The sequence below is a fragment of the Phasianus colchicus genome, chromosome 23 (assembly GCF_987193195.1).
Source record: "Phasianus colchicus chromosome 23, bPhaCol1.hap1.1, whole genome shotgun sequence".
NCBI classification, from domain to species: domain Eukaryota; kingdom Metazoa; phylum Chordata; class Aves; order Galliformes; family Phasianidae; genus Phasianus; species Phasianus colchicus.
The window spans coordinates 5,514,531-5,531,299 of NC_143458.1; the positions used below are offsets into that span (position 1 = coordinate 5,514,531).

Below are 16,769 nucleotides of genomic sequence, written 5' to 3' on the forward strand. Positions count from 1 at the left end.
ATGACAAAGCCCCTCCAGCTGCAGCTGGGAGGCTGGAGGAGAGCAGCCAAGGCCGGGTGCTGGGGAAGCATGTTTGATACAAGGCCTCTCAGAGATGTCCCAGACTGAAGCACACTGTAGTTGTATTTCTTTCCTCCCTACTCCTCCTACAGCCGCAGAAAACCACACTTTAAAAAGACAAGAAGCAATCAGAGCCTTGGCCCCAGGGAGTGCTGCTATTCGGAGCCTCTGTTTACTATATAGGTAGGGCTGTGGCTTTTAAGTGGAGATAATAATAGCAAAACAGATGTAAATACATCCTCATGTAGAGGGAGCTGCCTGCAGTGGCCAGGAGCAATTTCCCAGCCACAGGAAAGCAGAATTCCCAGGAAGCTGTGATGCTGCTTCACCCATTTGGATCTTTTTAGGATTAAGCTGAGGACAAAAAAACAAAAACCAAAAAAGAAAAGAGAAGAACCACAAATTGAGGACGTGGAGCACAATAGGACGTGCCACCCCCAGACTGCAGCAGGGACATCCCGGGATGTCTCCGTGCTGCACGGGGAGGCCAGGAATCTCATGAACTAATGGGGAAGAAGAGTTTAGAAGGAAAGAAGGAGTCATCTGTATAAGCAGTAATTTCCCTTGCTCCATTACAGTGGGTTGTTCCTGGTGCTAAGCAGGTTCCCAGCGAGGGACAGTGTGAGTCTGTCCATCTCCCAACATTTGCCACCTCTGTACAAGGGACAGTTCTGCCTGGTGTGCAGTCTGAGACCTTCATACTCACTGGCTGCAAGGGAATGTGGATGTGGAGATTAAAAAAAACAGTTCTAAAGGGGGAGATATGGGTTTTTAATGAAGTCACGCTGCCCCCATACAGACAGCAGGAGCTGGCTGCATTGCTCCCAAGTATTTTCCACCAGTCTGATTTAGCCACTCGAGCCCATTGCATTGTCCCAGCCCGAGCAAAGCCCATGTGGACCCAGCTGTTGGGGCACAGAAACCGCCGTGTTTGTCACTTCTGGAGCTCCCTGGGGCCCGCAGCTCCATCCCTGGCAGAGCAAAGGACGTGGGAACCGCAGGGCCAGCGCTCCCCAGGCACCTCCTGCCCCGCAGACTGCACAGAGATGCTCTGCAGATGGCAAAGGCCCCGTGCTTTGGAGCCGTGTCCCGAGGAGCACAGGAGGGACGCCCGGGGAAGTGGAGGAGGGCTCACCCCGGGGCAATGACTCTCGTGGTGGGGGGAAAAGCGGCAGCGGGACCCCAGGCCGGGCAGGACCCCGAGCGGGCAGGCGGAGGTTGTCCTGAAGGGGTTAATGCTGGGAGAGTAACAGGCTGAAGTTGACACTTGGAGGCAGGCGGGGCTCCCGGCGCCTGATTGGCCTCAAACCCCATCCAAAAGTGCTTTTTTTTTTTTTTTTTTTCTTTCCCTTGCTTTTTTTTTTTTTTTTTTCTTTCACTTCTCCTCCTCCCCCGGCCTCTGGCTGGCAGGGGAGGGGAGTGGGGAGAACAGCGAGAGATCAAAAATAAACCTCTTATGTCAAAGCCGGGGGAGAAAGTATAAATACAGCGGGCTCCGCAGCCGGCGCGGAGGCTGCGGGGGAGGCAGCGCGGGGCCGAGGGCCGGGAGCCCGGCGGGGCCGGGATGGGGCGGCGGGCGCTGCTGGGCGGGCGGGCTCCGCTCCACCTGCTGCTGCTGTGCCACGCCTGGGCGCTGCCTCCGCCGCCGCGGGAGGCGCAGCCGCTGCTGCCCGCCCGCCTGCCCGCTCCGCCGGGACAGCTGGCGCTGCGCCTGGCCGCTTTCGGCCGCGCCGTCGTGCTTCGCCTCCGACCCGACGCCTCGTTCCTCGCCCCGCGCCTCCGCCTGCAGCGCTTGGGAGGCCGGCGGCCGCCGGGCCGGGCCGCTCCTCGCCGGGGCTGCTTTTACGCCGGGACCGTCGAAGGGCGTCCCGACGCTCCCGCCGTGCTCAGCCGTTGCGGTGCCGGGCTCCGTGCCGCCTTCCTGCTCGACGGGGCGGCGTACGCGCTGCAGCCTCTCGGGCCGCCCGCTCCCGGCCCGCCCTGGCGCCGCCCGCACCGCCTCCAGCGCCGCGCCGCCCCGCCGGCCCCGACCCGATCGCAGCCCCGGCCCGAAGCCGCTCCTGGGCGGCCGCTCCGCCGCGCCCGGCGCTTCGTCTCCGAGGCGCGCTACGTGGAGACGCTGCTGGTGGCCGATGCGTCCATGGTGCGCTTCTACGGGGAGGACGTGGAGGTAAGGGCTGCCGGTGGCCCCTGTGCCGCTCCCGTCCCCATCTCCGCTGCCGCTCCGTTCCCTACTTTCCCCGTCCCCTCCATTCCTCCGAGGACGATTTTCTCCCGAATTCATTCCTGTCGTCCCTGTTCTTTCTTGTCCGCGTTCTCACCGCGCCTGTCCCCTCTTGTCCTCTCTTGTCTCCGTCCCCGCTGCCTCCCTGTCACCTCCTGTCTGTGTCCCTCCATCCCCATCGCATGTTCCCTCCCCCTCCCTCTTTTTTACTCCTGTCTCCTCTCTCAAGCTCGCCGTGCCCCCACTCAGCTCCCGGAGGGGGTCTACCACCCTTAAAGCGCAGAGGAGCGGCCACGAGGAGGGGTTCTGTGTTTAGGGCACCCACTGCAAACCCAGCACCCACCCCGGGGAGCACGGCGATTCCCCTTCTACCCCGTGTCCCCGCGGCGGAGGGACAGGGTCTTAACGCCATTCCTTCCGTCGGGTCGGAGCCGCGCTGCCGAGTGATGCGCTGAGCTCCGTGCGCATCGCAGCCCTGCGCCCAGCCACCTGCTGCAGCCGAGCGGAGCCTGCGGGACTGCGGTGCTGCGAGTGGTGGTAGGGCTGATCCCGCAGTGCTCAAAGCAGCTCTCAGTGGTGAGCAGCTCCGGTCCCTGAATTCAGGGAAGTCACCTCCTCCACGTGTCTCTGTTTCCTCATCTGTTGCCTGCAGGCTCTCTGCAGCCCCGTGCTGCGTTGTGCCCTGAGCATTGCTGTGCGGTTGCATGAAGGCTTGTTTAGGTCCTCAGGTCCAAATGTTGCTCATACAGTCTGAAATCTGTGGGTTTTTGCCACTGGTGACCATGCACTGAAGTTGCTCATCCTCTGGGCTGGTTGGGTACGGGGCTGGTCCCCGTAGCTGGAGCTTGTAGCTGGAGCACTTGAAACCATCATCTGCACTTAGGCACTGTGGCTTTGCCACTTTGTCCTTTTTTTTTTTTCTTTTTTTTTCAGGTCTCCCTCCATTTCTCCATTCCTACTAAAGCAGAGCTTTCATTAAAGCCCTGCTCAGGCAGTGCCTGACCCTGAGAAATGTGGAGCTCTGGTGCTCCAGCTGATCTCAGCTGTTCTGCTGGTGCTCAGCAGCACTCAGGTTTTGTGCTTTGCAACTTTTGCTTGCATAATCCCAGGCTGGGCTCTGGAGCTCCAGAGAGCTCAGAGTCCTCATTGCAGAGGATGGAGGAGCAGAGGATGCAGCACAGCACACGGGTCTGCATCCTGCTACAGCTAAGGCATTTTGGGGGGGAATCACAAGAATGCCCAGCTAGGGAAAAAGCAAAATCCCTCTGTGCAGAGCTGTGCTGAGCTGAGCTGCATGGGGCGGGAGCACTGGTGCTGTGCCCCAGAGTGTGGGCGATACCACAGGGCAGATGCACAGCAGCTTCCTCCTTAATTACCTTAATTACTTTCCAGTCTGCTCAGCTCCCTTTTTCCCATCTCCTCTTTGTCCCAGAAAGCAATATCTTTGCAGCATCTGAGTGCTTTTCAATTGGAAGGAAAGTTCCAGAGATAACACTTGGGATGAACAGAGTGGTAACATTTAAGAATTTGGGAGAAAACCTTTCCAGTCATACAGCAGTTCCTATGGCATGGATTCCCCTAAGATTTTGATCTCAGCAACGCAAATATAGGGAGAAACTCCCAACTCCAGAGACCCAGCAGCTACTTGCTGCTGCCTAAAGCACCTGGGGCTGGGGAGCTGACAAGTGCTGGTGACGTTACGAGGAGATGCCCAGGCAGCAGGAATGTTGAGTCCAAAGCACCCCTTCATATTTCTGCTGTGAAAATTCTCTTCCCATAACCACATTTCAATCGCTGAATATTTATTAAAGGTCACAAGCATTGTTTGCATTCCCTGTTAGTTTCTTGCATAAGCTGTAAGAGATCAGGCAGAAGATAGTCACCATGAGATGCATTCAAGCATTGCAAATTACAATCAATGCCGTTCTGTTATTAGGGAAATGCTATTAGTGATTTATTTTTAATCAATCTGTGTCATGGATTGAGCCATTATAACTCAGCTGTTAACCTAATTTAGATAACAAGAGCTTGATGGAGGCAGAATTGATACTCACATAAACCAGGAAGAAATTACAAAGTGACAGCAAAACCAGGGCTGAGATTTGGGATCTGGGCATTGCTCTGAGCTGAGGACCGCAGGAAATGGGGTTGGGGAGAAATGGGAGCAGAGGCAGGAGGTGCTGCAGGGGCTGTTTCTGTGCTGTGCACCTGCAGAGCGATGCTGCAGTGCTTGGGATGCTCTGGGACACCCACAGCAGCGCACGGTTATGGAAGTGGCTGCAGCATCCCCAGCCAGTTGGCAGCAGGGCCGGATTCCTGTGGTGGGATTTCTCTCATCTCTTGGGTGCAGATGAGACGTTCCCTGAGCCTCCCCCTGCAGACGGGTGGCTGCCGGCCGCTCTCCTTGCAAGCAAAGAATCTGCAACCCCTGCTGTAAAGGGCCGGCACGTGGGGGAGCGCAGCAAAACTGGGTCGGGCTGATTAAGCCGGGATTCCTCTCCTGACTTCTGCGGTTTTTGCAGGCAGATTTATGAGGTTTTAGGAGTGCTGTTGCAATCCCTTCTCTCTAAGACTGGCACGTGGGATCGCTGACCACAGCCAGGGTCCTGCTGCTACCTCTGCAATGCTCAGGCCTGCTGCCAGTGTGGCCTGGAGGCAAAGGCCCTGATTTTGCAGGGTGTCTGAGCTGGGGGGCTGCAAGCAAATGCTTTGGGACAGGAAAGCAGTCTGGGATGTCTGTGTGCATTGTTTCCAATAGCTGGGCAGCCCTCGCATCTGGCCCTGTGTTTTCTTCCTTCCATCTGTCTGTGCTCCAGAAATCTCAGTGTTTCTTTTCCCCTCGCAAAACTGCTGGCTTCCAGGGAGGGGAAAACAAGAAAGTGACCTTATGAACAAACAAACAAACCTACAGCCCCACTCCAAGCTGGATGCAGCAGCTCTCCTGTTGTTGGTCCTGCTGGGAGCTGGGAGGGAGCTGCACCCTGCTGCCCTCCTGCATGGGTGTTGGACCATCATGTGCATACCACAGTAATGGTGTCTAAGCATGGTCTCTCCCCTGCAGAAACGCTATTTTTAAAGAAAAAGAGAACAACAAAAAACAGTTTGGGGCTCTCTGCAGACTTCCAAGTGCTTCCTTTGAAGAAGAACATAAGTAGGGATTTTGCAAGAGGTTGTATTGGAAAGTGAAATCCTTCAATGCTGGCAAGTTGTGAGCAATCGCTTCAGTTCTCTATGCTCTGTCTTATTTATTTTTTCATTGCTGAGCCTAATCATGGGGCCAAAGGGCTCATGTTCAGCCCCAGCTCGCAGCCCTTGGCTGCAGCAAGGAGATGCAGGTGTGCTGCTGCTCTCCCCGGAGCGCTGCAGCAGCCACCCAAAACCCAGCAGGCTCCCACTCGTTCTGAAGATGGGTATAAATAGACACCAGATGGTGGAACAAGTGAATCTGACCTTTTAATCTGTGCTAAATAGCCGTTTGTTCGGTTCACTTTCCATCCTTCCAGCTCTTTCTGGAGCTTTGTAGATGAAGGGCAGGCAGGTGGGTGTTTTCTGAGCTCCCCATTCCCACTGCTGGAATAATTCCTTGGCTTGGCATAACCCTACAGAGTCACATCTGGGGCTATGGAAGCTCCAGGGGGTAATTTTGGGAATGTTTTATGCTGCTTGTAGGTTGGTCCCCCATGGGATAAACAAATCCCTCATCCCCTGCAGCAAATGGCTTCAGATTGGATTTAAGGAAAAATTTATCTTTTGAAAGAGCAGTGCTGCACTGCACGGCTGCCCAGGGAGGGGGTCACCATCCCTTGGGGTGTTCCATAACCATAGGGACGTGGCACTGAGGGATGTGAGCAGTGGACATGGTGAGGTGGGTTGAGAATCTCAGAGGTCTTTTCCAACCCTAATGGGATTCTAATTGGTTGCACTCATCTGCATGGTGACTTCTCCATGACACTCGTTGCATGTTTTGGCTGGGATGTGAGCCGTGTCGTGGAGCACTGGCCAGTCTAAATAAAGTCTGCTGTGTTCCCACTAGCCTCGCTGGGGCCGCTGTTTTATCACAGCCCAAGGAAGGCTTCAGCTGCATTTGCTGAAGCAAGACATCTGCTGATGGGAAGGTTCCATGGATGTGCTCCTGATCCCATTTGGGAGCTCCCAGGGCTCCCAGCAGCATGGAGCGATGCTGATACTGCAGCGAGACGGGCGGGCAAACCGTCTGGGGACGAGAGAAGCCACTTTCTCTTTCACAACACTCGCCGTTGTGTAATCGTGCATTTTTTTCTCATGACTCCGGGTCTGTGAATGCGTGCCAAGCAGAAGAGGAATTTCGATGCTCTGATAAGATGTTTACATCAGCCGGAACGGTGCTGGCGCATTTGATGTATGAAGTCATCGCCGGCTGTTCAGCTGCTGAGCGCAGGACGCTGCTGGGCAAAGCCTTGGTGTGGGAGCCCCACAGCCCCATTCAGGAGCTGGGAAGGGGCAACGCATGGCTTGGCCTTGTGGCTGCTCTGCATGGCCCAGAACTGTCCTTAAAGAGCAGCGGTGCTGGGTGTGAAGGCAGAAAATGGAGTGACACTGCTATGCCCGTGGCTTCTGCAGGCACAGGGTGCACAGCATCGTGTATGGGAATGGCAACACCTAGTCCATCAGCCTGAGTGGATGCATGACTGTTTGGATGTGGTAGACTCCATAAATGGGTTTGAGTTCTCCTTTCCTAGTAAAGATAGGTAGGCTAACAGTCAGACTTGATGACCTTAAAGGTCTTTTCCAAAATGATTCTATGATCGTACAAAAATAAGAAAAAGTGGCAGGTACACCACAGCCCTGCGTAGAGATTTCACCCCAGCTATCTCCCCTCTTGCAGAACCATGTCCTGACCCTGATGTCCATGGCAGCTCGCATCTACAAGCATCCCAGCCTGAAGAATGCCATCAACCTGGTGGTGGTGAAGGTGCTGGTGGTGGATGAGGAGGCAGCAGGGCCAGAGGTGTCGGACAACGGTGGCCTCACCCTACGCAACTTCTGCAGCTGGCAGCAGCAGTTCAACCCACCAAGCGACCGGCACCCTGAGCACTATGACACAGCCATCCTGCTCACCCGACAGGTCTGGGGGTCCCTTGGTGTGGACGCTGGGAGGAGATGAGGTTTTGAGATAGCCCAGAGGGAGGGGAGAGCTCCTATCGCAAGGGACGGAGCTTCCAGGTGGCGCAAATCGAGCCAATTCGGGAGTTTAGTGCATTTGGGATATGGAATTTTGGTTTGCTCAACCTCCTCGGGTGCTGCCTCCCAACAGGATTTCTGCGGGCATCAAGGCTGTGACACGCTGGGGGTGGCGGATATCGGCACCATGTGTGACCGCAACAAAAGCTGCTCGGTGATCGAGGATGAGGGACTGCAGGCTGCCTACACGCTGGCTCACGAGCTGGGTAATGTGTGTCTTTGTGGAGCTTTTGTGCTTTTTTTCAGCCCAGTGCCAGCATCTCTGCTCTGGGTATCACCCTCTGCAGTACTGACTTGCTAACTAATTTGCTTGATTTGGTTTAGTGGGCATGGTGGCGATGGGTTGATGGTTGGACTCGATGATCTTAGTGGTCTATTCCAATTTAAGATTCTATGATTGCTTCTGTTCTGGAAGCAAATAGCATTTGCAGCAACGGAAGAAGGCTGATAACTAATAGGAGATGCTCTCTGCTCTGCAGGCCACGTGCTCAGCATGCCCCACGACGACTCCAAGACCTGTGAGCGGCTCTTTGGGCCCCTGGGCAAGCACCATATGATGGCCCCGCTCTTCGTCCACCTGAACAAGAGCCAGCCCTGGTCCCCATGCAGTGCCATGTACCTCACTGAGTTCCTGGATGGAGGGCACGGTAAGGGACAGCTCAGCAGAATTTAAAGCATTTTTTTTGATTGCTTGGGCTCTTTACAAACTCTAGAGGGTGAAGAGGATTCAGTCAGAACACAGGCTGAGCTCTGTCCCCATATCATCGTAGAATTGTTTGAGTTTGAAGGAACCTGGTCCAACTTCCCAGGCACCTTCAACTCAATCAGATGCACAGTACCTGGTCCAGCCTGACCTTGTAAATCTCCAAGAATGGAGCATCCATCCCATCTTGGTGTCCTCTTCTTGGTGTTACCCATGGGACCAAACCCCCGTGCACCTCCATCCTGATCCATGCCCTTCCTTGCTGCTTGCAGGTGACTGCTTGCTTGATGCCCCAGCCCAAGCCCTCTCCCTGCCCTCGGAGCTGCCTGGCCGAGGAGCCCTGTACAGCCTGGACCAGCAGTGCCAGCAGATCTTTGGCAAAGACTTCCAGCACTGCCCCAACACCACGGAGGAGGACATCTGTGCCCAGCTGTGGTGTAGGACCAGCAGTGGGGAGCCGCTGTGCCACACCAAGAATGGCAGCCTGCCCTGGGCTGATGGCACCCCCTGCACAGGCGGTGGGCTGTGCTGGGAAGGAGCCTGCCTGCCACAGGATGCGCTGCAGCCCCAGGTACTGCAGGACAGGGGCTGGAGGGATGGGGTTGCACCTCTCTGTATTTGTATATTTTTATATATGTATATGTTTACCACCTACTGACCCATGTCCAAGCACCGGTGACCCCCCAGTTTTATTGCTCAGTATATGGGACACCCCTTTGGCTGGTTTGGGTCAGCTGTCTCAGTTCTGTCCCTCCCAGCTCCTCGTCCCCCCACGGTCCCTTCGCTGGCAGGGCAGCAGGAGTGAAAGGTCCTTGGCTCTGTGCAGCACATCCACATTGTTTTTCTCCTAAATCCAAAACACAGCATCATACCAATCGCTGCGAAGAAAATTAACTCTCTCCCAGCCAAAACCAGGAGAGAGCTCATAAAGGATCGTAGGACCAAGCTAGTCCTAACCACAGCAAGCAGTTCTGCAATTAACTCTGATTAAACTGATTTATTTGCATTGTTCTACTGGAGGAATTAGCAGCAATTCCTGAGGCAGTCAGCAAAGTGCAGGCTTCCAGCACACGAACCCGTGCACGCCGGCAACAGCTTCACGCAAAGCACGCGCTTAAGTGCTTTGCTGGATCAGGGCCCCGGTTCGCAGCACGGGGGGAGGATCTGGGGGGGATGGTTGCACTTTTTCCACCCTGGCAGCCTCTCGTGGCCTCTTGCAGCCGGCGGTTGATGGCGGCTGGGGTGCATGGAGCCCATGGGGTTCGTGCTCACGGACGTGCGGCGGTGGCGTGCAGTTCTCCCACCGCCACTGCGATCATCCCCGGCCACAGCACGGCGGCCGCTACTGCGAGGGGCAGCGCACGCGTTACCAGTCGTGCCACACCGACGAGTGCCCTCAGGATGGTAAGCTCCCTGCTGTTCCCATTCACCCCATGCTTTTTTCCTGCACCCCGTGATTACCCTGCAGTCCGTTGGATACAAGCAGCATCATCCTCTCTGCATGCTTCCACTGTCCTTGCGTCTCTCCCACGTCTCTGCTGAGGAGGATGAGAGTTCCTTACTTGCAGCACGGGGCTTTTGGGTCATTGTTTTGCCTTTCCTTTTAGGCAAGAGCTTTCGGGAGCAGCAGTGTGAGAAATACAACAGCTACAACTTCACGGATCTGGAGGGGAACCAGCTGGAGTGGGTCCCCAAGTACGCCGGGGTGTCCCCCCGGGACCGCTGCAAGCTCTTCTGCCGAGCCAGGGGAAGGAGCGAGTTTAAAGTCTTTGAGCCCAAAGTAAGATATCTCACAATGTCAGTTCCCAACGTCCATCTTTATACCCATTTCAGAGCAAATTCCTGCAAATTCCACGCTCCTTGTCTGCTCTCCCCAGGTGATAGATGGGACGCTGTGTGGTCCGGAGACCCTATCCATCTGTGTGCATGGGCAGTGCATCAAGGCTGGCTGTGATCACGTTGTTGGGTCCTCCAAGAAACTGGACAAGTGCGGGGTGTGCGGTGGCAACGGCTCAACCTGCAGGAAAATATCCGGCTCACTCAACCGATCCAAGTAAGGCACAGGGGAGAGCAGTCCCTGGAGATGGGCAGGGGGGAAAAGCAGCATCAGGCTGTAGGAAGGGAGCACAGAGACATTTGTTCCTCTTGAGGCTGTGATTGGAAAAGATGCTTTGGCTCTGCAGAGCACCTGACCCGGCAACATCTGGCCGGGGAGCTTTGCTTGCTCCGTGCCTGCGGGCAGCCCAGGGGTGCTGGGCAGATGTTCACAAAGCCCAATGTCTGCGTAAGCGCTTCCTACGCTCGCCGCAAAGGAAACAAGATCGAGTCAGGGCTTAGCAAAGAGCAGAGGCAGCGTTTCTACAGCTGGGCTCCCCTGCACCGACCCCACGCGTCCCCTCTGCGTTGCTCTGCTGTGTCTGCACGGTGCTGCTCAGGACGCAGCTCTGAAAGGTGCTGTGTTGCAGAAGGGTGAGCTGCGTGTTTGACGTGGTGCATTTTGCTCTCGTGCAGCAAAACCCATTCCTGCTTCTCTCTGCTGCAAACCAGCACGATGCCTGGGAAACCATCCCCCTCTCATTCTCCTTTACTAGGAATATCAAAGGTCCTTAGCTCCATAAGGTCCCAGGATGTGGGCAGGCCTTTCTGTTGCCCAAAATCTTTGCTGCTTTGTCACAGAGCTGGAGTTAATGCATCCCGCAGAGGCTTTTGCTGAACAGATAGTAACAAAGCCCAGCACATCCAATTCCATGCGGCGAGGTGACTCACTCAGTCAAATTAGATTTCCTAACTGGTTTCCTTCCAGGGAGCCAGATGAATGGAGCTTCCATTCTCCTATGAATTGTTTGTGGTTGACTAAAGAGAGATTAGCGTGGTAGCTACAGCCAAGAAGAGATCCCATTAAGATCGGGGTTATGGAGGCCAGGGCGACTGAGAGCAGGCTTTGACCCTGAGGCTTTGTTCCAAAATACTCTGACCATAATTCCCGACCGCAGCGTCAACCTGGGGAATGTGTGTGAGCCCCCTGCCAGCTCCACGGCGTGATTCATGTGGGGGGATGGGGTGCCAGGGTGGCATTTTGTCACTGTCACCAGGCAGCATTGCAGCACTGGGGGCACACGGGGACGCAGCCCTGAGCCAAGGGAAAAACAAAGTGTTCCCAAGGGTCGTGCTCTGCAGAAAAAACCTCCTCCAGCACAGTATCCTCAAATGGAGCTCTTGGCATCGGGATGGGGCTGCCAACCCTTCCGAGAGGAGCCTGGGGTGCCTGGTGCAGCGATGCCCGCCTGCGGTGAGCAGTATTTTTGCTGCCCTAGTTCTTGCTGTTTTCTAGGAAAGGCTTTCCAGTTGGCACCAATGAGATCGGAGGTGGCTGTGCTGTTAACTGTTTGGCTCCTGACTGGGTGTGAGCAGTGACATCTGGCCAACGCACGCGGTGCCAGCAGTGCCTGGCTCGCCTTTCCCCCTGTGCCATCAGCACTGACAAAGCCATGGGGGCACCTTGGCTTTTTGTGCCAAATGCTGCAGTCGTGTCAAACGAAGGGGACCAGGGGAAACATAGTTTCCTACCAAGGCTGATAACTGTGCTAATTTGTTTGATTGCATTGCTCATTTTTGTGTTTAATTTAGTAAATCCTTCCAGCCTAGCGCACATCTGGCACAACTGCAGTGTTTCCAGTTCTGCAGTGCTCTTGGGTACTGACAGATGGCTTCAGAGCCACGATCCCCCTTGGAAAGGCCAGGAAAATAACCATGTCCCCTCACCCCATTCAGGTACGGCTACAATGACATCGTCACCATCCCAGCTGGGGCAACCAACATTGACATCAAGCAGCGCAGCCACCGCGGGGTGCGCCATGACGGGAACTACCTGGCCCTGAGGACCCTGGAGGGCAGGTACCTGCTGAACGGCGACTTCGCCATCTCGGCCATGGAGCAGGACATCCTCATTAAGGGCACCATCCTCAAGTACAGCGGCTCCATGACGACTCTGGAGAGGCTGCAGAGCTTCCGGCAGCTCCCAGAGCCCCTGACCGTCCAACTGCTGACCATCGCCAGCGAGGTGTTCCCACCCAAAGTCAAGTACACCTTCTTCATCCCTAAAGACGTCCCTTTCAGCAAGCAGAAGGACAAAGAGAAGAAGTCAGCCAACGTCATCCGCCCGATGCTCACCTCGCAGTGGGTGCTGGGCGACTGGTCCGAGTGCTCCAAGACCTGTGGCTCTGGCTGGCAAAGACGGACGGTGGAGTGCCGGGATGTCGAAGGCCAACCTTCAGCCACCTGCGACCGAGCCCTCAAGCCTGAGGACATCAAACCCTGCGGTGACATCCCATGTCCTCTCTGGCGCATGGGCCCTTGGTCGCCGTGCTCCCAGACGTGTGGCGAGGGCGTGCGGACACGCAATGCTTCCTGCATCCACTACACCGGCACCGTCATCGCACCGGAGAAATGCAGCTCCCCGGGGCCACCGCCAGCCACTGCCACCTGCCTGCTGCGGCAGTGCTGAGTGGGGACAGTGGGGCACAGGGCTGGGGATGCAGGCCACTGAGTGCCACTGTGCCGCAGGCTTGCTTGAGGACGAGAGCTGCTGGTAGCCCGGCGGTTCGTCTACCTCAGAAAGGGGAATAAGGGCAGCAAGATAAGGAGGAATCACTTATTTGTGTCCTTTCCTTTTTGGCTGGCTGGGGCTGCGGGTTCAGGAAAGATGGGGTGGGTGGTGGTGGTGTGGGATGTGGTAAAATTGGGGCTTCTTTGCAAAAGCGCTGTTGTGCAGCTGAGGTCGCTGTCCGTGCCATGCAGCAGTGTGGGTGTGTTGAGCATTTTATCGGCTGTGGTTTTTCAGCTGGAGATAAGTGGCTCGTGTGGCTGGAAGGGAATCAGCCGAGGGCTGGGCTATAGGCGGTCGTGGCGGCTTCTGCTGGATTTATAACCCAGGAGGTGCCAGAGCTCTGCCTCCAAACATCCCCCGCAGCCGCTGTTCCTCCCTGAGCTGCAGCCCCACCAGGAACACGCATCTCCTCACCTCCATTTCCCCACTATAAAACCAATCCCACCCCTGTTCCCACTTGCAGGGTTGCCCCAAGGATTAATTAAAGCTCTGCAGCGCTCTGGCTCTGAAATGCCTGTTGCTGTCCCTGTTCCCCTGCAAAGCAGACATTTGGCTGCACCCACATCCCCTCTCCCATCCTCTTGGCTCTGCCTGCCACGCGCTCACTTTACCAGCTGTGCTTTTCATTCTGGAGATGAGACCCAACCGGTGCCACTGCTCAGCCCCAATCCCTCGAGCCCAGGGCACACGAGGATGCTCAGCCCCAGCATTTGGCTCCATCTGGGGCTGGAAACTCCAACAGGGAGTCCCACAGGGCTGCAACTCCTCTCCCAGCCCAGACGCTCTGGCCATGCTGCAGATGCTGCTCACTCACTGACCTCTCCCCTTTTGAAGCAATCGCCTCTCGCTGGATGTGTGCTGGCAGCAGCCAGAGCCTTGGGAGCAGGGCTGGAATTTGCAAATGTTTTGTCATTGACATCGCACGGTGGGTGGATATTTGGGGATTTTTGCTACATTTTACTTTCCCCATTTGCAAAATGAAGCTGCCTCATGGAGCTGCTCTTGGTGCAGGAGCTGCTCGATCCTACCCTGCACATGGGAGGGAGCTTTTGCAAGAAGGGCTGTGCATGATGCAATTGTTTTGCCAGCGTGGAGGTGACCAAACATCAGGTCCATATTGCAAACCGTGCCTTGGGGGGAATCGCTTTTGTCCCCATTGTTATACAGCAGGATGAAAGCTTTTCAAGCAGAGAGCTTGCCTTGTCTGCAAGGAGGCTCTGCTGTCATTCACTGCACGGAGATGTGAATCTGGGCAGCTGCAGGGATGAGAGGGATGCAGATTTTGGAAAGGATGCACATTTTGGAGAGGGATGGAGATTCTGGAGAAGGATGCAGATTTTTGGACGAGATGCAGAATTTTGGAATGGGATACAGATTTAGGAGAGGGGATGCAGACTGTGTGCTCGGAGCAAGGGAGATCACTTCAAAATTCATGTGGACTCTTCCCCACCACAGTGCCCATCGTGCAGGTCCGAAATGGGGTTGGAAGAAGAGCCCTTGCCAAAGCTGTGATGTGAAATCTGTCCCCTAGGAGGGACATGGACCCCTCTGTGAGTGACACCAAGGGCTGCAGAACCAAGGAGAGCAGGGGCTGAACGTTTTGGCTGGGCTCTTTTTGAGAAAAGCCAAAAACAAAAGCCAGCTGCGCAGTCTGGATCCAGAGCTGCTTGGGCTGCAGTTCAGACCTACCTTCGGGCAATGTTCTCTGTCTGCTAATTAATCTCCAGGAATTTAAGGCCTCTTGCACTAACAAATAGCTGGATGCTAAAGTCATGTAGCCTCGCTGGGTTGTTTTCTTTTCCGCTTTGCAGCTGAGAGGGTTTTAACTCAAAGGCAAGCATGTGTTTCCTCTCCAGCGGTGTAAGCAGCATCCATTTAGGATGGGGCAGATATTTCAGCCTGAGACAGTGCCAAGGAAAATGTCTGCAAGTATCAGCCCTGCATAGGAGCTCTGCATCCCGTAAAGGTCTTTCCAGCTTTTCACATTTGCTCTGCAGTGCTTCCCCTATGCAAAAAGCTCCCTGCTGCATCAGACCCCACGCTGTGCCCTTTGTTTTGCCCCTGGGATGCCAAAGGAGGAATGCTGCAGTGCAGCTGCAGGCGCCCACCCATGGCCAAGGCAAGCTGGTGGCTCCTTGCAGAAATATTGCTCAGTTTGGGCCTTCTGGGGCTTTCTGGGGGGCTGGTGGGTCCTGCTCGGGGACATGGGGTCTGCTCCTGCCTTCCCATAGCAACACGTAGCCTTTATGCTGATTTATCAAAGAGGTTATATATTAGGATATATATGTGTATATATGTGTTTCCCTTCAGTGAAGGATTGTAGCAATGTACTGAGCCTCTTGTGTATTTATTACAGATTTCTGGTTTGTTTTGTACAGTAGCTGTCTGTACCCTAAGAAAAAAAAAACAAAAACAGACTGTCTGTGTTTGACCATGCTGCTCCCACATCCCTCCTCCAAAGCATCGCTCCTCGCGTGGCCCGGCAGCACCCGCTGTCACCCTTGGGATGCACAGATCCCATCAGCTGCAGAATGGATCCAGCAGAACCAAGCTCGGGACTTCCATTGCAAGGGGAAAAAAGTATCATTTTCTGATTTTATCTTTGTGTTTGAGTTTGAGGGCAACTCTGGTTGTGACTCTGCCTTTACCTCTTCAATAAAGGGTTTCCTGCCTATCGCCTCTCAGCTTTTATTAATGTTTCTCTCAGGCTGTTTTTCAGTTCCCTTCCCAGCCCCTAAACAAAGCATGAATTTCTTTTTAACGTGCTAAAGTGTGGGAGCAATGCAGCACCCTGGGATGTGTCACACCGATGGGCACTGCTGCATCCTGCCCAGGGCCCCCAGCACTGTGCTCTGGGACCTCCTGCTGCAAAACAGGCGGAAGCAGCGAGCAAAGCTGCACCAGCAGCACTTTTTTTTTCTTTTTTTTTTTTGCAGCGGTAGCAATCAGCATGCTGGTGGCTTCCTGGTGGGACAGTTCCTGTGCGTGCGCTCCGAGCTGGACTTGCATGCTCCCAAAGTCAGATGTTCCCAATCCTAAAGGCTTCAGCAGCAGGAAGAGCAGCACTGCCCCAGAGGAAGCCGTGCCGGATGGCTGAGCTCTGCAGGAGCTGCTCTTGCAGAGTGCTTTAAGGCTGTAACGTTTTCCATCGCTCCATTTGCAAACATGATACACCCCCGGCTGTGCGCTTTTTGGAGCAGAATTTGGAGGGTGAGCATTCTTCCTCGCCTTGCAAATTACCTCTTATTTGTCGGCTGAAAAAAGCGAGAGCAACCTTTGCATACGCGCTCACACACACACACAATTTGCTTCAGTTGATGCTATTTCACTCCAGTTTTTCACCAAAGCAATCCACATAGAGCAATGCAGCAGGCTTATCGTGCAGCTCCGTGCAAATGCAAAGCCAGGGGAAGCAGGAGGAGAAATTTAAGCAGCAGCAAGCACAATCTTGCAGCCCGCTGGGGTTCCGTTCTTCCTCTGGTTTTGCAAGAAACAGTCGAAAACGGCCCCAGGGGTTCTATTGAGGAGGCTGGGAGCACTGTGCCACTTTTCAGGAGGCGTTTTTCAAATAGATTTTGTGCAGCACACCCACTGGGATGAGGACCTGGGGGACGCACGCACCATGGCGTGCACTGTGCATGGTTTGCACGCACTCGTGTGCAGAGTGCACAACCCTGGATGTGCACACACTGGGGCGTGCAGCGCGCACAGTGCAAGGAGACGTGTGTACGCAAGTCCTGCTTCACGCATACACGCATGCATGCACTGGGGCGGCTGGTGCACGCATTCTCGGTCCCCTCGTGCATGCACCGAGGTGCTCTGCGTGCACGCTCTCGATGAATGCACGCTCCCGACGAATGCACGCATGCACCGCCTGCCTGCTCGCTGCACCCCGCGCCTGAGGGTTCGCGCTCCCAATCCGTGCACGCACGCAACACCGCGGCGTCCCACGTGCC

General features: G+C 55.2%; 1 protein-coding gene across 1 annotated transcript; it reads left to right on the forward strand.

Moving 5' to 3' along the window:
* The first annotated feature begins 1,609 nt into the window (after positions 1 to 1,609).
* Positions 1,610 to 16,244, forward strand: ADAMTS8 (ADAM metallopeptidase with thrombospondin type 1 motif 8). Its single transcript, XM_031599761.2, has 9 exons — positions 1,610 to 2,230; positions 7,149 to 7,388; positions 7,578 to 7,710; positions 7,984 to 8,151; positions 8,480 to 8,778; positions 9,428 to 9,611; positions 9,815 to 9,987; positions 10,085 to 10,260; positions 11,979 to 16,244. The coding sequence occupies exons 1-9, from the start codon at positions 1,625 to 1,627 to the stop codon at positions 12,709 to 12,711; spliced, it is 2,712 nt and encodes a 903-aa protein (XP_031455621.1). The 5' UTR covers positions 1,610 to 1,624; the 3' UTR covers positions 12,712 to 16,244.
* Positions 16,245 to 16,769: the final 525 nt, after the last annotated feature.